Source organism: Podarcis muralis, chromosome 12, assembly GCF_964188315.1.
Source record: "Podarcis muralis chromosome 12, rPodMur119.hap1.1, whole genome shotgun sequence".
NCBI classification, from domain to species: domain Eukaryota; kingdom Metazoa; phylum Chordata; class Lepidosauria; order Squamata; family Lacertidae; genus Podarcis; species Podarcis muralis.
In genome coordinates this window covers 26,384,173-26,404,602 of record NC_135666.1, presented here as the reverse complement: position 1 = coordinate 26,404,602, position 20,430 = coordinate 26,384,173, and the positions used below count along the sequence as shown (strand labels likewise).

Sequence of the window (20,430 nt, the reverse complement as noted above, 5' to 3'; positions counted from 1 at the left end):
AATCATTTTTCTCTCGTTCCTGGGTATAAAGCCATGGTTAACCTCCATTTGTCAAACAGAATATGGTTTCTTAATGTTTTGTACATCCACCCAGTTACATCAACCCACTGAAAGGGTTCCTCATCCCCAACCTTTCTAACCAACCCATTTTCACCATGGATGCAAAATTCCTGGGGTCCGTCCAATGTATAAATATCCTTCATTTTTTTGTTGATATGTTGAAATATTCCTGTTAAATTATTCGTGTTTTATTTATTATTTAAATAATTACTGGTCATGATTCGCACCCAGAAAATTTTTGCCTGGCTGGAATACAGTGGTACCTCGGGTTAAGTACTTAATTCATTCTGGAGGTCTGTTCTTAACCTGAAACTGTTCTTAACCTGAGGTACCACTTTAGCTAATGGGGCCTCCTGCTGCTGCCGCGCCGATGGAGCACGATTTCTGTTCTCATCCTGAAGCAAAGTTCTTAACCTGAAGCACTATTTTTGGCTTAGTGGAGTGTGTAACCTGAAGCGTATGTAACCCGAGGTACCACTGTATGTCCTTCAACTCTGATACTGGCTGTTGCTTGCCTGTATGGAGAATTGGGAGTGGGTAGGGTGGGGTGTATTAGCCAGCATTCCATACAGAACTAAAATTGTATCACCCACCACTGCCATACACCCCTTGGAAGCTTGTCTGGAAAACAGTTTCCCGCCTCTGAACTGGGAAACCTTGGTTCAGCGGGGATTTGAATATAATTCCAGTCCAAACACAAGTCTCTGAGCCACAGTGGGTAGCATCAAGACATTCTCCAGCTCAGAGGCTGTAAACTGTTTACTGAGGAAAGTGCTGGGTGTTGTTTTAAATTGTCTTATTTCAGGAAAGCAGGAAAGACCTGGCAGTAGACTAAACAAGGGACTATCGTAGCTCTCGTCCAGACTGTTCTTTTGTTTTGCCCTAAGTTTCATGAAAGATTTATTGCCAACCTGGTCAGTTTTTCTCTCCAAGCCATCACTTACTTCCCAGAATGCTGACAGGGTGAAAGAGATCTGAGAAATCAGACCCTCTCTGGCTATGTCTCCTGTGCAGGAAGCGCTTTCATCCCCAGCTCTACAGCCAGAATAAACTCTGATCTTACTTCAGATGTCAGGGAGTAGACTGTTTTGGATAAAGGGAAATTAATATCAATAAAGGAATATTTGAAATGCTTTACTGGAAAAAAAAATTGCAAGAAAAAACAGCCAGACTAATTGTTCGGCTTCTAGTAAACTCAGTGAAAACTGATAAACAAACTACAGTGGTACCTTGGGTTAAGTACTTACCGTAATTCGTTCCGGAGGTCCGGACTTAACCTGAAACTGTTCTTAACCTGAGGTACCACTTTAGCTAATGGGGCCTCCTGCTGCCGCCATGCCGCTGGAGCCTGATTTCTGTTCTCATCCTGAAGCAAAGTTCTTAACCCAAGGTTATATTTCTGGGTTAGCGGAGTCTGTAACCTGAAGTGTATGTAACCTGAGGTACCACTGTAACTAACTAACTAACTAACAGCCAGTCATATAAATTGGAAATCTCGAATCAGAATGCAATGACTACATCAGGCTTCACCAAGCTGGTGTCCACCACACAGTTTGGACTACAACTCCCATCAGCCCCATTCAGCAAATGAAATTAATAGTGTAGTCCAAAACATCTCGAAGACACCAGGCTGGCTAAGGCTGGACTACATAATACATTACATTCAGGTTTATTTACAGGCCCAAAACAATGGACAGCATATTAATACAAAAAATGATACAATTAATCAATCATCAGAACAAGACGGCAAACTCACAGGTTACCTGGCTGTAGCCTATCCACCCAGTGAACTGGCCAAAAAAAGGCGGCAACTCACTCACCAAGTGTTGCCTCACTCAACCCAATCCCTGTCTGCCAGTTCTACCATCAGCCCTAGAGTCCTTAACAATCACACTGTATGTCACAGCAAACCAGCAGACACCCTTCCCAGGGTCTTGACCCCACCCACCCAATCAGGATCCTGGCACAAAGAGGAGAGTCCTCACTCTTGTCCCAACCTGAAGAACATGCAGCTTGCATTTCAACCAAAAATGCAGGCGATGAATACAGTGGTACCTCTGGTTACGTACTTAATTCGTTCTGGAGGTCCGTTCTTAACCTGAAACTGTTCTTAACCTGAAGCACCACTTTAGCTAATGAGGCCTCCTGCTGCCGCCACACCGCCGCCATGCAATTTCTGTTCTCATCCTGAAGCAAAGTTCTAAACCCAAGGTACTATTTCTGGGTTAGCGGAGTCTGTAACCTGAAGTGTATGTAACCTGAGGTACCACTGTACTCTCCCTGGAATGAAACATTAGTCCTTGCTTTGAGTTTACTCCTGGAAAGCAATAGTGGACCGAGCAAAATTTGAACAATAAACCAGAGAACAACATTTCCCCCTACAATTCACCGCATCAAGCTAGAATAAAGCAGTACTCCTGGCCAGTGAAACGAACTGGCTATTACTAATGGTACAGGTCCACAGATAAAACTTTCCAGCAATGAGTGCATAAAACATTAAAGCTTTTTGAATGGAATATTGATTAGAACCGGGAGATGGCAGGCCTATCTACATGCCTTTCAAGCCTTTGCAAGAAATTCCAAACAAATATCTCATCTCACTTTTTTTAATGGCGCCATAAAACCAGGTCATAAACATCACCTAAAGAACAAATGCTAGGTGAATGGAGTTAGGTGGACATTACTAGGGCATCCAGTTTCCTGTCTGGTTTTTCTAAGTTTCTAACAATCATGAGTTTCAATATATTTCTGTACACATAATTCCATTGTGGGATCCCTCCTCGTATTAATTTTGTTATTTGAGGGGCTGATTCAATTCCCTTCACTTATGGAGTCTGACCTAATAAACCCCGTACAATCCCCCAAGCTGGAGTAACTACAGGTGAAATGAAACTTCTTATGGCTGCATATATGGAAAAAATTATCATCATTATTCATATTAAAGGTAAAGGTACCCCTGCCCGTACGGGCCAGTCTTGACAGACTCTAGGGTTGTGCGCCCATCTCACTCAAGAGGCCGGGGGCCAGCGCTGTCCGCAGACACTTCCGGGTCACGTGGCCAGCGTGACAAGCTGCATTTGGCGAGCCAGCGCAGCACACGGAACGCCGTTTACCTTCCCGCTAGTAAGCGGTCCCTATTACTGAGTTATTTGATTTATATGCTGCCTTTGCTTCAATGAGCTCATGACAACAAACATGATTTCTCTCTCGCACACATACACACTTTATTCTTACAACCCTGCGAGGTAGGTGAGGCTGAATGTCGGTGACTAAGCTACAGCAAGCTTCATTAAAATGGAAATTAGGGTTGCAAACCTAATCTGTATATGATATTGATTGACTGTAGCAATTATATATGACTCAGTGGTATATGTCCATCAGCTCTACACATACAACTTAAGTGTTTCTATTGAATAATGCCCATTACCCTACTTAGATTTTAGATTTGTAGCATGGGGAGGTAGAGAACATATATCTGCGCAAAAAAAGAACACTACAATATACTGATGCAATAAGACAGAGGAAGACAATGTGGTGCCCTTCAGCTATCGTTAGACTACAATTCCTATCATCCCTGACCATGAGCCATGCTGTCTGGGCTCATGGGAGTTGCAGTGGAACATCTGAAGGGCATTACATTGGAATCCCAGCTCATGTAGGCCACTCCTTAGTACAGGAGGTAGCTTTTTCATTATTATTAAAACAAACAAAAAAGGAAACATAAACCTATCCAATCTCAGTAAACACAGTATACAACTAAGGCCCACGTACCAACAGGCATTGCTCATCTTGGTCAGGGGTCTATATTGCCGTTCTCTTGTGACTGGCAAATTCAGCACCCGGGCCAGCGCTTTGTTGCTTCCAAGCAAAAACTGAAATGGTGACAGCACTTAGAAGGCGAAGACCCCACCCTTCCACCTGCCATTATCACTGCAGCAAAGATAATGTCCCTACCACCCTTCTTATTTGCCTGACTATCAAACACAACGGCTAAGATGTAACATACCTTCTACACCAGGTGGGGAGACCTGTGATCCACCAGATGCTGTTGGACTTCAACTCCCATCAGCGCTGGCTTCTGGGGTATTATCAATGAATTGCACAGGAAGGAATTATGGACAAGCAGGTCATCACAGGTACTAGGATCCAGGAAGCACTATGTTGCATTTCACTGGGAACATCCGCTGAGCTCTTATGTGACATACCGTATTTTTCGCTCTATAACACGCACCTGACCACAACACGCACATCGTTTTTAGAGGAGGAAAACAAGGGGGAAAAACATTCTGAATGAAACAGTGGATGTATCATTTTTTTGCTTCATGCTGTGGCCACAGACATGTGATCTGATGGTGAATTTGGGGTGACCCAATGCAAAAATCCTGAGAATTCCTGTGGATCCATGCTTTGTAACCACGTTTTTGCACCATTGCAGCCCCAGGCAACAGTGGGTGCGTGTTTTTTTTGGTGCAGGCTGTAGCCATGGACATGCTATGTGATCTGATGGTGAATTTGGGGTGACCCAATGCAAAGATCCTGAGGATCCATGTGGATCCATGCTTTTTAACCACGTTTTTGCACCACTGCAGCCCCAGGCAACAGTGAGTGCGTGATTTGGGGGGGCAGGCTGTAGCCATGGACATGCTATGTGATCTGATGGTGAATTTGGGGTGACCCAATGCAAAGCTCCTGAGGATCCATGTGGATCTATGCTTTGTAACCACATTTTAAGTGGGGAGCGAAGGAAAAACAAAGAAAGGACATGAGAGGGGTGTGCAGAGAAGCAGCTGGCTAAGAATGCAGGAGAGGGATTTAACGGGAGGGAGGAAAGAAAGGCAAAAGTTTCCCCCCACCCAAGCCAGCCATCTCTCTCTCTCTCTCTCTCTCCCTCCCCCCCTCTCTCTCCCTCTCCCCCAGCAGCACCGGAGCACAGAGAGGAATTAGAAGGAACGACACTCTGCTTTCCCCTCTGCTTGCCTGGAGGGGAGGGGCTTTCCCTGCTCTTTGTTCCGTTTCAGCAAACACAGCAACGAAACAGAGGAGGGTGGGCAGTAAGACCCTGAGGCAGAATGCAGGAAAGCAGCCGCTTCCTCTTTTCAGGTTTCCCTTCTCCGTGAAGCGCGATTTGATTTTTGCCTGATTTTTTGGCTCCAGGGACCACACATTCGCTCTATAACACGCACAGACATTTCCCCTTCCTTTTTAGGAGAAAAAATCTGCGTGTTATAGAGGGAAAAATACGGTATATGTGCTCCTATATATACCACGGAAATACCTGAGTTTTAAAGCATCATCAGTTCTCAGATTTTGAATATTTACAACTCTGCCTAAAAACAGAATGGGGATTTATTTTCAATCTCACATGAAAACAACATCTTGCTGAATAACTACCAGCTGGACACTTGTTAGGCCTAAAGTAATAAAACTTGCTTAACAACCTTGCATCTGAGCAGGAAAAGACAAACCAAACCGTCTCTCCAAGTACACAGCATTAGGCAATGCAGGTAAGTAAAAAGGCAAAGGACCCCTGGACGGTTAAGTCCAGTCAAAGGCGACTATGGGGTGAGGTACTCATCTCGCTTCAGGCCAAAGGAGCCGGCGTTTGTCCACAGACAGCTTTTCGAGTCATGTAGCCAGCATGACTAAACTGCTTCTGGCATAACCGAACACCGTGACAAGTGCCAGAGCGCATGGAAACTCTGTTTAAGTTTCCGCAGCAGCAGTACCTATTTATTTACTTGCACTGGTATGCTTTCGAACTGCTAGGTTGGCAGAAGATGGGGCAGAGCAACGGGAGCTCACCCCGCTGAGCAGATTCGAACCACTGACCTTCTGATCCGCAAGCCCAAGAGGCTCAGTGGTTTAGACCACAGAGCCACCCGCATCCCTTTTTTAGGCAATTCACAGGACATGTGAGCTACCTGGCCCATGATTTGGGATGACAGTCTTAGTTTGAGTCTATTTCATTACAAACCATATTTTAACTGTGAAAATGACAGTACCCATGCCTGCTCTGTAAATAAATGATTTTCAAAATGGGGCAGTTCATTCTATCATGAACACAACCTAAATTAAGAAGAAGTGCGCATGCACACGAAAGCTTATACCCAGAACAAACTTAGTTGGTCTCTAAGGTGCTACTGGACAATTATTTTTATTTTTAAATATATCTTGACTGCGTTAGACCAACACTGCTACCTACCTGAATCTACAACCTAAATTAAAATACAGTATAAGCAAAATAAAGCACGTTTTACCCTTCATATTTTTACTGTCACCAATTCTCTCTCATTCATGTTTTAAAAATAAAATAAAAAGGATGGACTAAAAATGTCTTCAACTGACAATATGGGCTTATTTGTATAGTTACTTTTGTAAGAGCAAGTAGAGCAAAAGTGTAACTTTCTTTAAGAGTTCTTAAAAAAATGCAGCAAAACAGAAACTTGGATTAAGACAATACATATTTCATCTGTCACATCATTCATGATGCAAGGACATTACAGAGATGCATGACTGCAAAACACCATGAAATGCTTTTAGGAACACATAACTTAGTGCACAATATATCTCAACAGGCAGGTGCCAATTAGAAGCTATAGTTTCTGGAAAGCTGCAACCTGAGCAAAGAAGAAGGAAAACAAATTTAACAGTGTTTTGTAAGGCAACTGAGCTGTGTTTGTGACTGTATTGGTGTTTCAAGCTTTAGGGTCTTCAGATAACCTTGAAAAGGAGAGATTTACTCAGCGGCTTTTGATAATGGTTTGTTTTTCACATCCCTGGCATGGAAACCTTGTTAAACCCACAAACTATGCACAGCACCAAGAGCACCAACAGGTCAACAGTAAACTATGATCACTAATGTGCAAATTATGTAGAGCTATTTGACCGATCAGCAGAGAAACCATATATCCCTGAACAAGGATAGTCAACATGGCAGACTCCAGATGTTGGCTTCCAACTCTCATGAGCCCCAGCCACCATGGCCAAGGGTAAGGCATGATGTGAATTGTAGTGCAGCAACATCTGGAGAGTACCAATGGAGAGAACCCAAACCAACCAATACAAACTACCATTAATTTCTATACTTTGTAAAATGAACTCAAGATAATACAGTAAGTATTTATTTTTTTCAACACAGCTCTCATACCTGAAAAGCCAAGCCCATTTAAATGAAACAAAGGCTTTTTGGTAGTGGGAGCTGCTAGAGTGAAAACTTCAAAGGGAAGCTCTATCTATTTATGCATTGCCCATCGTCCACAGGCAACACTGCAACTTGAGATTAAAGCTTTTGCTTACAGAATTCCCATCAGCGTAATTAAATGAAGCTCAAGCAGTTAAAATCTCATTTAAAAACTTTTTTTTCCTTTGTCAAAACCCAATTATTTCCCAACTCTTGTTTCAGTAAGCATGTTGCTTTGCAAAAGCCCTGCAATCATACAGGTCACACAGAACACTGAAACAAACTAGAGTGAGTTATTCATGTAAAACAGAGTCTATTGATAAGAGGACTGCAAGTTGCTAACTATGGTTGTTGCTCAAGGGTTTTTCTACTTTTCCTAACTTTAAAAGTAATTGACATTATATTCTTACTACTTAGGATAAATGGAAAAATCTGAAAGCAATGACTAACACACCCTAAAAAGAAGAATGAAACAAATGAATATACACAAATCTAGTCTCTTAAAACTCTAGACTCATTTAGAAGACTTTAAAATAAAAAAATTACTTGAATCAGTTAATTTTCAGTGCAATCCAATGCATGTTTACAAAGACACTTCCATGGGGCTTACTCCCTTCTATGTGTGCTTAGGATTGCAACTACCTGGCTACCAGCACAATCTTGTGCATATCTACTCAGAAGTTTCAATGAATGCAGTAGGTCATACTGTATTCCCAGGTAAGTCTGTACAGGGTGGCAGCGTAAATAAATTAGTTAAATAATATAGTTACAAATATTATTCAGAGGACAAATTTCCTTCAGAGACATACACACTTTTTCAAGCTAAGTTATCAAAGGGGAGGGGAGGAAATAATCTTCTATTCCAAATACAACCTTAAATGCTCCTGTAATCCTAAAACTATATACATGGCAGATGAAACTTAAAAACCATTCAAAAAAACAACAACATTCTGCCAGGAAGTTAGGAAATGCATATCTACACTGGCTATTATTGATCAGACCCACTTGGGGAAGCTTTCAGCAAGCGCCCTGTGGTCTGCTAACAATTGCTTTTAGAGCCATGATACTGCCAAAAACAAAACCCATCTTGCTGAAACCAAGATTTCTACGCTGATGCGTACATTTTCCACAAAGGACAGAAAAGAGGGTCACCTGACTTCCAAAAAGAAAAGACAAATTGCAGGATTTGTTCTTTCATAATAGCCATTCCTTTCCCAAGGCAATTACTTCATTCTGGGTACCTCCGCTGTGCCTAGATTGCAAAATTCCCTCCCCTCCGACTGTCATTTCTATGCATGGCGCATCAGACCTGGACTAGCGTTTTGGAAGGAGCCACCGCCTCCGCCTCCTTCCCTTTTCCCCAAGCGCACGTCTCCCGGGCAACAGAAAACCCCAAAGAGTAGGCTGCCCTCTCCTTTTCTCTCTGACTATCACCGGAAGCCAGAGCTGCCCCCCCCCCGGCCGCCTGCTGCTGCTGCTCACCTGCTTCCCACCGAAGCTGTCGCCGCCGCCGCCGATGCGGGTGTTGAGCACGTCGTGTTGAGTTTCGTTGCCACCGTCCGTGCTATAGATCAGCCGGAAAGGGACGATATTTTGCCTCTCCATAAAGCGATCCCCGTCCCTTCGCTCCATCTCTGTCAACAAGGCGTCTCCTCGGGGAAAGAGAGAGAGAGAGAGGAGGGTGGGGAGGTGAGATAGAAAAGAGACACAGTCACGATCAAGCAGATCGGGATCGCTTTTATTTACAAAAGATGAGCCTCCGGGGCGCGACGTAAAGGGAGGCGGGCAGCGGCGAGGAGCGAGGCGGCACACGCGCTCCAGATTGCAGGGCTGGGGAAGCCAGAAGCCAGCCCACCCAGCTCCATCTTAGCGGGAGACCCTTTTCGCGCCTCGCCTTGCTGGATCTTTCTCTGCTACCTGCTCCTTCCTAAACACAAACACTCACACACGCCCCGAGACACGCAAGCGCACGGAATGCAGCGGCGCTCTTGCTTCGCCTCCCTGGAAAGCATTGGGGATGCTGCTCGCGGCTGCACCGGCCGAGGCTCCCTCTGCCCCCCCCCCCAAGAGATCTCTGCAAGGCGATCCCTGCCGAGCAATGCAAAGGTGAGGCGGGGACGCCCACCCACTCTCTCTTTATTTTTACCTGCGCGGCTGGAGCCGGCTCCGGAGAGCATCCCGAAGGCACAAAGCGTCAAGGAGAGCAGAGAAGTCGCTGGCTGCATGGCTGGGTCTCGGTCGGGTGGGAAGGAGGGAGGCGCGTCCTTCCTCCTCCTCCCCCCTCCTGCCCGCAATAAGCGCGGGTCACACGGCGGCTGGCATGGAGGGGGAGAGGAAAGGCGCCCCCCGCTCCCGGGGTCTCCTTCTCCTAGCGAGTGAGAGAGGCGCGCGTCCTCCTCCTCGCCAATGCCGCCTCCGCCGCCTCAGTGCTGCATTGTGCTGGACGGGCTTCCGTTCGCTCGGCGAGCTTCTACTGCATTGGGCGGCTTGCTGTAGCTCAGAGGCTTCCCAGCTCCGCCCCTCGCTCCCCACACGCTCCACACATGCAGCAGCCCGGAGAGGCGGAGAGGGAGCGAGAGGCTTTTTTGCCTTCGCGTCGGCACGAAAGCCCCCTTTCGCTTCGGAGGAGCGAAGCCGAGGGAAGAGAAGCCGGGATTCCCGGGAAATGTAGTTCGTTGAGCCTAAAGTTCCTCAGAGGGAACCTGTGTGAAAAGCTCGAACTGCGCCTGTCTCGCGCGAGGGGGGGAATAAGCCGCTCGTGGTGGTTGCCTTTCTTTGCACAACAGGTTACAAGACGCAACCTGAGGTGAAGGAAAGGGACAATCATCTGTGAAAAAAGGAAGGTTTGGGGTTTTTTAACCTCAGGAAAAAAGGCCTACTACTCCCATCCCTCCTAGCCAGCTTGGCCAATGGTCAGGGGATGGTGAGAGCTCGAGTCCCACAACTTCTGGGGGTCCACAGGTGCCCCACTCCGGTTTTATAGGGCTGCATCTGAATGAGAGCTTCTGAGCAGGAGTGGGGTGCGACCTTTCAGCCAAGAACCGCTTTCTTTCCTTGGCAATCTTCCAGGAGCCACATGCCAGTGGTGCACAGAGCCAGACGCAAAAATCGGCAGAGCGGATAATGTTAAGTTTTACCTTTGTAACAGTAGGCTTGTTTCTACTCGTCCGCAGTACACCCCTTTCTTATGCCCTGCATTCATGCAAGCAAGAGTCACGAATGGAGGTTCAGTCTGTGTGGCAAAACATGAAAAGCAAGGTGGGAAACAGTGCCTGTGAGGGATGTGGCCTGAGATTCCTCTCCTCTGCTTTATAGCATAATAATACATTTGCTAGCCTTTGAAGGGAGACTTTGCCATTTATACAGAAGCCCAGGATCACTGCCATTCTCAGAAGTGACAGGGGAAGGTAGTCCTCACAGCTGGGATACCACCAGTAGTGAGGAATGAAGGAGAAACTTGACTCACTTTGCATTTAAAGGTGAACTTAGAAAAATTTGCATATTCCGAAGCAATATGCAAATGTGAATTTGCACCTCTCTGAATTTGTCAATGCAGTTCTCCAGCCAAATAACGTCTGCAAAAATGCATTATACGATAGTAAAGTGTACATAAAAATGCATATTAATGACAATAACACACAAACATGCATTATGGCTTTGCAAAAAAAAGGTGTCTATTAGGAAAAATTGCATCAAAAATGCCATTGGGGATGATGGGAGTTATAGTTTAGCAACATCTGGCAGGCCCAAGGGTCCCCACTCCTGCTCTGCAGCTGTTGAAATTGCAGGAGCCTTCTTTAGGTCAAATATTGACAGCATCGTGGTGTCTACTAATGCAACCAGAAATGTGTATGATATGCTGGAATACATTCCATCCTTTCTCTCTTTATTCTTGTTCGTTCCATATATGCAAAGGGGCACATGCAAAGGGGTTACAGTGCATTTTGTAGAGAGCTTCCACTACAATATCCTAACAATAATGCATATAAATATATTCTCACTAGAAAGCTCTGTACCAACGCACTAATTTGACACTCCTACTTAGTAGCATTATTACAAAGAGCTGACAATAGCCTTTTGAAATCAGTTCTCAGGAACCTCAGGCTTTGAAATAATGTTACAAGAAATCCAATCTTTTTAAATAAAGCATTTTGGGAGAATCACTTAGCAAGCATTGAGCATGCAGTTCTTTAGCTATTGACCTGATTATCAGTAAACACAGTTTGCATTTTTGCAAGCAAACATTCCTTTCTGCCCCTGGGAATCTTCTGCAGTCCAAAGGAGGTTACGGAAAAAAATGAAGAAAGCCTCATGTACATATAGCTGTTAAAAATTTCCACACTTACTTAGGTGCCACAGCAAATTCCTTCTTTCCTCAGCTAAGTATGCATTGGAATCCTATTTGGTAGCATTCTGTCCCATCTGTCTTTGCCTGATATACTTTGGAGGGCATTCTGAGCACCAATAGTGTTGTGTTTAGTGCTGGTCTAGGATTGGTAAAACAGTTTCCAGTACCCACTCAGCCATAAAGCTCACTTCAGCCCTATCTACTTTGCAAGGCTGTTGTACAATGGCATGGGTGAAGCAGAGAACAAACACCAGCTCTTAAAAGGTGGGATATAAATAAAACAAACCTCTATAGTTTAGAGGAAGATAAAATCAAAGCCATTCCTCCCTGTCAATGCAACATCTTAACTACTGCTTGTATTTGTTTCCTGACCTACACTTCTGTTATTCTATTCTCCAATGGAGTAAGTCACTGGTTGGTTTAAATTCAATTATCTAGGGCTTTCCCTATTATTTTCTGAGACACACAGTATTGTAAAGAAATTTTTGACCCAAAAATTGTTTAAATGTCAAGATTCTTCAACAATATTAGACAGAGAGCTTTCTGAACATCCATTTCAAAGAAACTTTCAGAGGCTAGGAATGGAATATTCTACTGCTACCCTCTGCTGTTTGGCTTCTTCCAGTGTCAGCCACTTTTAAAGATAGGATCCTTTTAACTGAATGAGCCGCTGTAGTTTTGTAAGGTTACTTTGCATTCCTGTTACATCCATCTTCTCCTCTTCCCTGCATGGCAACTAAAAACAACTATTCCATTAAAGTGGAGTCTGCTTTGGAACAACTAAGTTCATATAAGGTATGGCAGCATACATGCCCCAAAATTTTCCATATAAGGGAGGGTAAAAATATCAGATATCATCAGATTTTATCCATTGGTTCCTGAAGTCAATTAACATAGCCATCTACTGAGCAAAAGAATGTATGGACAACTGTCTTATCTGAAAAGCTAACGAAAAGAGTGCATGCTTTGAACTATGCAAGTGTAGATAATTTTGAAATATGGTACCCTTTCACTCAGTAGGGCTTATTTCTGAGGGCTGCAGGTTGCCCAGGCAGGCAACCTAAAGCCCTCAGCCCAAGAGGGGGTTGGCAGAAAGAGAAGAGAGGATGCAGCACAAAGAAATAGAAATGGAAGAGGGTGGTACCATCCCCTGTGATTTATTTAAAGCAGTTATACCCCCCTCTTCAGCTGGAAAAGCTCCCATAGTGGCTTTTAAGTCAGTAAAAATAACAGAACCCCTGCCTTCAGGCTTACAATCTGAGACATGATGCAGAAGGAATGGGAAGGGGAATACAACTCTGACACCAATACAGTGGTACCTTGGTTTAAGAACAGCTTAGTTTATGAACAACTTGGATTAAGAAAGCTGCAAACCCAGAAGTAGGTGCTTTGGTTTGTGAACTTTGCCTTGGAATAAGAACATGTTTTGCTTCCTGTTGAGTGTGTTCCATTTGTAAATTGAGTCCCCTGCTGCTATGGGAAAGCATGCCTTGGTTTAAGAACAGACTTCCGGAACAGATTACCAAGGTATCACTGTATATTAAATTTGCAAGGCTCTTAGAATGACCAGCTTGGACACAAATGAGCTGCTCCGCTTTTAGGGTTTTTTAAAAAAAGGTCTTGGTGGACCTTGAGAAACATCCATGGCAACTCATCCTTCCTGTAAGTAAATAACTGTAATGCAGCAACAACTTATTGACCTTACAGAATAGGGTCTCCTAGAATCTTCTTGTTACTTGCCACAGCATGTAGGCTCACTGGAAACCAGCTTACTGCTCTTACTCACAGGACCGCAGAAAAGGGGGGCTTCTGTGAGGGTGAACAGGGGTCCAGCCCAGCTGGTGAAAACAGCAGCTAGTGGAGATGTCAGCTCCTTGCTATCTGCTGCCCCTTTGGTTCCAATTTGACCTTGCCCTACCCACCCCCGTATGTGGCCCCTGACAAGATTAACCCAGAGGGAATGTGACCTTCAGTTAAAAAAAGATTGTCTACCCCTAATGCATAGAATTTCACTGTGGTCACAGTAAGAAAAGTATTTACAATTTCTAAATAATAAAGACTGGCCAACACTTCCAAGTGTAAACTCCTTTAGAAAGGCAAGCACGTGTTCAGAGTCACCCACCCCATGCCTTTTTATATATATACACAGCTTGTAATAATATGAACATAAGGGTTTAATGCAAGAATCATCACTATATAGTTTATTATAGAAACCAAAAATTTTCCACAAATATCATCTTTCAGTTTCCACATTTATTCAAAACTCATCGTTTTAATGAAAGCAGCATTAAAATCCAATAAATGGTGACGAAGAGGCAGAGGTAGAAAACAAAGACCACAAAGCATCTGTATGCTGGTCTTCCCATGTGTCTTTCATTAAATTTGAATCTTTGTTCTCTTGTATGCTTGAGAAACCCCCAAAATCAGAATTTGCTTCGCTGGTCTGAAATAACTGCAACAGTGCTTGAGTTGATGAGCTTTGTACATTTTTTGTTTCTTCTGGAACAGGTAGTTCATCAGCCTGATGTAAACATAACTCCATTTTTTGTTTCTGATTTCCGTTTTTATTTCTTCCTATGGAATGCATGGCTTTTCTGCTGAGTTTTATTGGTGAGCTTTGTATATTAATGTCCGTCAACTCATTGGGCTCTTTGTTTGAGGGAGGACTAATCAATGGCTTTTCTGGCTCTAGAAGGACCGTGAGTTCTCTTGGAAAACAGCTGCTCTCCACCCTAAGGTCAATTGCCGAACGAGTGTCTACCTTCTTCAGACATTTTGCTGGCAGAAGAACTGTATGGTTCAATTTTCGTTTTGGCTTTGATATGTTTTGCCTTTCACTAAACTCAGAGCCTGGAATCCGAGCATGTAGTGAGTTTAAATTTGTTGATAACCCTTGTAAATTCTGTCTTGAAATAGGCTCATAGTGTTCATAAATTTCAGGCAAGTTTTTCATGCATTGTTTACTTTCTTTCTGGGGAGGAAGATGTACCAAGTTGGTTGATAAAGAAATCTCTGATAAATTTGAAGCTTTGGGCATTTTACCACTTTCAGTATTGCCACTGACTTTTCTTGATGCTTCTGAAGAACAGATGGTGTGATAGGAATAAACAGAACATGAAGATTCAGAGGTAGAATTTTTGTGTGCAGATTTAGGATACATTTCCAGGTGTTGAGAACCTTCATTCAGTGCCTGTGTTGTAATGCTTTTCCTAGAATACCACCTCAGTGAACTGTCTTGCCTCTTCAACCGCTCTTTCAACTCTTCTGTTTTTGTTCCAATGAGAGGAGCAAATTGTCCAACACTACACTTCCTCCTAAAATCAAGGAAGTTACACATGTCAAAATGCAAAAATAATTTTCAAAGAAGACATGAAAATTACTTACTAGTAGTAAATCATAAATAACACGGGCCAGTTGTGAAATGGTTACATGAGGTTTACAATCTGGCACAAATTTGGGCACCCAAGGAAAGGAACCATTATGCTTATCAAAGTGACAAACCATTTGGTACACACACTCTTGGTGTGTAGGAGAAGTCAAGATGCACATATAATCTGCCAAATCCTATTCTGTATTTAACAATGGCAGTGGCATTCTTGACTCGGTGGCCACTGTCAAGCTATATGTATAGCTCTGCCTCTCTTTTGCCTACTGATCCTTCAAAGCAGCGCCGGGGGGGAGGGGGGGTGTGAGGAGAGAGAACCTATCACTGGAATCTCTACTTCTGCCTCCCCCTGGGCTCCTTAAGCCAAAGACAGTAGCCCTCTTTAGGCATTCTAAATGGAAGTTGGAAAAATGGGATGGGGAAGGTAGAAATGGGGACACGTGTGTTAGTGTCACCCATCCACTCCACTGAGCTGCCATTCTGGTCATCTACGAGTTGGCAGGTGACTGTCTAAAACAGTACTTGTGGAGATCCCTTGTGCGTTTTAGAACCCTGGAAAATCAAGGTTCTAAAATGCATAGGAAACCTTCATGAGCACAGGAGGCTTGGCGCTTCAGATGTTCACCCTCAAATTTGTAGGCAGTGACTGGAACAGCAATGCAGGGGCGGGAAGCTAGACCAGGAAGAACTAGAAAATTAATCCACGCTGCCTCCCTACCTCCATGTGCTTACTTTACTTGTTTAGAATGCCTGAAGAAGGCTAAGAGGAGTTGGAAATCTCACTGAGCAGCAAAGCAAGAAGCTAAGAAGAAGAATGTATTTGACATAGCTATTTCTTTTGGACCTGAGAGTCCAGAAGAAGCAAGTGCAAAGGTGGATTCTGGTGTTTGCCTTTGCATTATTAAGAAGAGTCAAAGCAGTCTTTGCCGTCTCCATCTTTGGAGCCTTCCAAGTTTAAAAGGAAGTAGCAGTCGTGGAAGCCAGGAGGCAGCAGATCAGGGAGATGCCATTGAGAGGATGGCAGAGAGTAAGGGAGAGGCAGACATATCTGTTAATCTTTCCTTGTTGCAGTCTACATTTTATATATATACATGTTATATGTCAGTTCATCCAATCTTATTTTACTTTCCCTCTGCTAGAAAATTTCTCTCAGTGCATTCATTCTCACAGCACTTGGAGACCATCATATTTGTCAAGCATCTTATGCAAGACACAGGGATTTAAAGATAGATTTAAAAGTGCCAAGGATACAGCTAGATTCCTTGCAAGTAAGAGAGATGACCTGATGAGCTGTCAGCATGGTTTTGGAAACTGCAGAAACAGGCTATATAGTATATAGCAATTCTGTTACCTATTATTGTATCAGTAATCCAGATCTTCCACCAGTCCTGTTATGTGGTACTGCCTAATTGTCAGAAAGCACGTCATCTGTAGGTGAAAAATGCTGCTTATGGTTCTACCAAGCCCTGTTCTTTATAGACAGAGCCTTCAAAGGAGATGAATACAAATTCTTTTGTGGTGCCTGTAGAAGCTACTTTACACAATAGCATCGGAAAGGCTGTTTTACTCTTTGGGGCCAAAAAATAGTGGGTTAGCTGAAGTCAGTGCAAAAGCCTCACCAAATAAAATCATTACTGTACTGCTGATCACTTCAAAACTGGATCTGTCTCTTATTGCATCTGTCAGCTTTGCGAGCTCCAAGTACTCGCACAATTTGACTACCCATTCCTCTTTAGTGGGTGACTTGTGAGGTAACCTCTGAAGTGGAACAATCATGGCAGGGGAGAAGAAGGTACACAAAATAACCTACATTTATTTTTTAAATGTTAGCTGAAAATAAAAATTATTTGACTATAAGAAGTTATAAAATGGTTTACCTTTTAATTTTTGGTGTACTCAACTCTACAAAGTTACAAGAAAACTTGGAAATAATGTCATCCACAACTTGATAGTGAGAACTTTGAGCAAAGTTCTGGTGTTGCTCACTTTCAACATGCTGAAATTAGGGGGGGAAATGTATCAGCATTCCTAAAGAAAATATTTATATATAAATGATTCTTTTTACAAGAATGAAGTTTTAAAACCACCATAAGGACCCAGTTGAGATTATATCTTGGCTTAATAAACCAATATATGTGTGAGCATCTTCCCTTGCATACAGAGAGCACTTTTGAGGCACAAGTAATCAAACCAAGAATACTCTAAGTAACCATAGCTTTCCTTTTTATCTGAACCAGGGAACTATGGTTACCAGTTTTGGAATAAGCCAGGATAGTAAACTATGCAAAAGGCTTGGCTTATTAAGCATTTATTGGTTTATTATGACTGTTTAAATGCAACCACAATCTACAATTATCCTTTTCTGACACCTGATGACCCTACAAAATTGTTTTCAAGTGGTAAGAAACAGACTTCAAACATTAATAGAATATATAAAAGATAAATGTAACATGTAAGCTTACATATTTTTATTTACTGTGATATGCCTGATTGCTTGTGCTCCATTACTAGGAAGTCCTTATCTACAGGCCGTTCCAACCTCATTATGGAAGATACCAGTCCCTGTCCTCAGACCTTTCACTATCTGGATAAAAGTATGCTCCTCAAGAATACAGTGGTACCTCAGGTTAAGTACCGTATTTTTCGCTCTATAAGACGCACCAGACCATAAGACACACCTAGTTTTTGGAGGAGGAAAACAAGAAAAAAAATATTCTGAATCTCAGAAGCCTGAACAGCAAGAGGGATCGCTGCACAGCGAAAGCAGCAATCCCTCTTGCTGTTCTGGCTTCTGGGATAGCTGCGCAGCCTGCATTCGCTCCATAAGACGTACACACATTTCCCCTTACTTTTTAGGAGGGAAAAAGTGAGTCTTATAGAGCAAAAAATACGGTACTTAATTCATTCCGGAGGTCTGTTCTTAACCTGAAACTGTTCTTAACCTTTAGCTAATGGGGCCTCCTGCTGCTGCCATGCCGTCGGAGTACGATTTCTGTTCTTGTCCTGAAGCAAAGTTCTTAACCCGAGGTACTATTTCTGGGTTAGCGGAGTTTGTAACCTGAAGCTTATGTAACCTGAAGCATATGTAACCCGAGCAGCGGCGTAGCGTGGGTTGTCAGCACCCGGGGCAAGGCAAGTATTTTGCGCCCCCTAACCCGTGGATTTGCGCCCCTAACCTGTGGATTTGCGCCCCCTAACCCGTGGATTTGCCCTAACCCCAGATGTTGCGCCCGGTGCGGCCGGCACCCCCTGCACCCCCCACGCTACGCCACTGAACCCGAGGTACCACTGTATAGGATGCTGGCTATTCTTGCTCTAATATATCCAACTGTACTACCCATCCACCTGCAGGGCATTGGCAGCCAAAGCTGCTAAAAATGAGACAGCTTTCCTTGAAATCTCGCTCTATAGCCAAATCACATATTGCCTAATTGCATATGCTGCTGTCTATGTCATAAATACCCACAAACAGAGACAAAAGCTACATCTTGGCTGTGAGTCCTGGAAGACCAGCTCTCTGCTTTGCCAGCCTTTTTCCACCTGGGACGGCAGGGCCCTGATTGACTCCAGCTACCAAAGCTGAGGCTGCTGAACAGACTCTTGGATTGGGATGTTGTTTAGGTGTTTTTATTGGAGAGTTTTGTTGCTGTTAGCAATATTAATTTTCTATTTTTAGACCTTTTTATTATTTATGTGGGATTTGCTATTTGATTGTATACATTGTGATGTGTTTTATTTATGACTACTTTTGTTATGTTTGTGATTACGTAAATCCTTTCATGTTTTAAACTGCCTTGAGTATGGTTTTAAATATGGAAAGGCAGCATAAAAATAAAAAGATGATGGTACTAAGTTTAACTGATGCACCTTGGGGAGGGTCTAATCTTAATATAACCTGTCTAAAAAAAAATAATCTTCCCTTAGAAGAGAACAGCACTCACTGATTCCAAAACAATTATAATATATAATATACACACGCACAGCCCTGTTGAAGCTCCTATGCTTAATTTAGCAAGAGTAGCAATGATATTGACCAACCTACCCAAAACTTTACAGGAGTTTTAATACCTGGTGACTTAGTCACTTCCGAAACGTAAGCTATGTCTCATAAAATATTGAAGGAATTAACTTTCACAAAAAATGAGAAAGAACTTACGTCGTTACAACCTTTATATCAGCTCTTTAAACTATTTCTATGAATGGGTCAAATACATAGGAATACTGTTTTAGAGAAAAAGGTTTAATAAAAAATACGATCTCTCCTCAAATATCTGGAAGTAATTTAGGTATATCCATCACATGTAAATAAGCCACAATTATTTAGTTAATATATGCTTACTATTTGAAGGTCATCATACTTCTTCAGACAACATTCACAGTACCCTTTTCTCTTTTTATGTTTTGCAGGAAGCTGAACTGGGCCCTTCCCTTTGTCATTATTTGCTGGATTTCTGTTCATGAAAAAGAGAAAAATTATCTTACTCATATATTCTATAAGAGAATAAGCAAGATCATCAAGAGCACAACTCAGGGATTCACAATAACTTTTTTTCATAGGAACTAGGACTGTCAATCCAACCATGATAGCACAATATTACTTGCAGCATTTTGATTCAAAGTAACCAGCTGCATAAATATGGCCCTAGAACGGCATGATTTAAAGATTTTAATGTACTGTTGAACTATATACCAACCCTGTGGAACTTAACAGAAAGACATGGATAAAGGTAAAGGTACCCCTGCCCGTACGGGCCAGTCTTGCCAGACTCTAGGGTTGTGCACTCATCTCACTTCCGGGTCACGTGGCCAGCGTGACAAGCTGCATCTGGCGAGCCAGCGCAGCACACGGAACGCCGTTTACCTTCCAGCTGGTAAGCGGTCCCTATTTATCTACTTGCACCCGGGGGTGCTTTCAAACTGCTAGGTTGGCAGGCGCTGGGACCGAACGACGGGAGCGCGGATACTCAGTGGTTAAACATTCAGCACTGGAAGGTCTCTCCCCTGACCCCGCATTATACAATGTCTGGAAGACATGACTCAGCTAGCTACTTATAAGAAAACACAACCTCCCAATCTTTCCATTCCTGTTGAGCCCCCTTTGCAAAAGAGAACACATCCTCTTTCTGATTCTAGCTAGAGTGATTTTTCTCCTGCCCATATCTTCTTTTCTTCAGCTGTGTTTCCCCTGCCCTTTGGCTCAAGCTTCTTCCCTCATCCAACTGTTCTCAGAGATTTCTGCATATTCTGCACCCTTTCTTCAGCCACATTTTCTTTGGCCTCACTACCCCCTGGTTTGCTTCCTCTTTCTGCCCAGCTTCTTGTCAAGCTTCCTGTCCTCCATACATGGGCTCTTCAGTCCCAAACAAAACTAACAGTGTTGTTTTTCTCGGGGTAGTTTTTCTTTATTTATAAAATTTATAAACCTATTTTCACCACTTTAGCATATCTGGATATTTG

The 20,430-nt window shown here is 43.2% G+C and overlaps 2 protein-coding genes across 21 annotated transcripts in view; both read right to left on the bottom strand.

Annotated features, from left to right (window-relative positions):
- The window catches only part of ADAM22 (ADAM metallopeptidase domain 22), a 129,095-nt gene extending 119,316 nt beyond the window's left edge, over window positions 1–9,779 (bottom strand). For 7 of the 16 annotated variants that reach the window (XR_003709190.2, XM_077936913.1, XM_028750991.2 and 4 more), the window contains exons 1-2: window positions 9,387–9,776; window positions 8,723–8,892 (exon numbers count right to left, since the gene is read on the bottom strand). Coding sequence is in view for 15 of the 16 variants with exons in the window: in XM_077936913.1 (XP_077793039.1) it covers window positions 8,723–8,892; window positions 9,387–9,465 (249 nt within the window). In the remaining variant the exon portion in view is untranslated. Of the gene's footprint in view, window positions 1–8,722; window positions 8,893–9,386 lie in introns of all 16 variants that reach the window. The other 9 variants (XM_077936911.1, XM_077936912.1, XM_028750992.2 and 6 more) reach the window with 8 other exon arrangements.
- Window positions 9,780–13,821: 4,042 nt separating this feature from the next.
- DBF4 (DBF4-CDC7 kinase regulatory subunit) overlaps window positions 13,822–20,430 on the bottom strand; it is a 17,323-nt gene continuing 10,714 nt past the window's right edge. For 4 of the 5 annotated variants that reach the window (XM_028749872.2, XM_028749870.2, XM_028749869.2 and 1 more), the window contains 3 exons: window positions 19,313–19,424; window positions 16,851–16,969; window positions 13,822–14,902 (listed from right to left, as the gene is read on the bottom strand). In XM_028749872.2, coding sequence (XP_028605705.1) covers window positions 13,876–14,902; window positions 16,851–16,969; window positions 19,313–19,424 — 1,258 coding nt within the window. In that variant the 3' untranslated portion in view covers window positions 13,822–13,875. The remainder of the gene's footprint in view (window positions 14,903–16,850; window positions 16,970–19,312; window positions 19,425–20,430) is intronic. The other variant, XM_077936902.1, reaches the window with a different exon arrangement.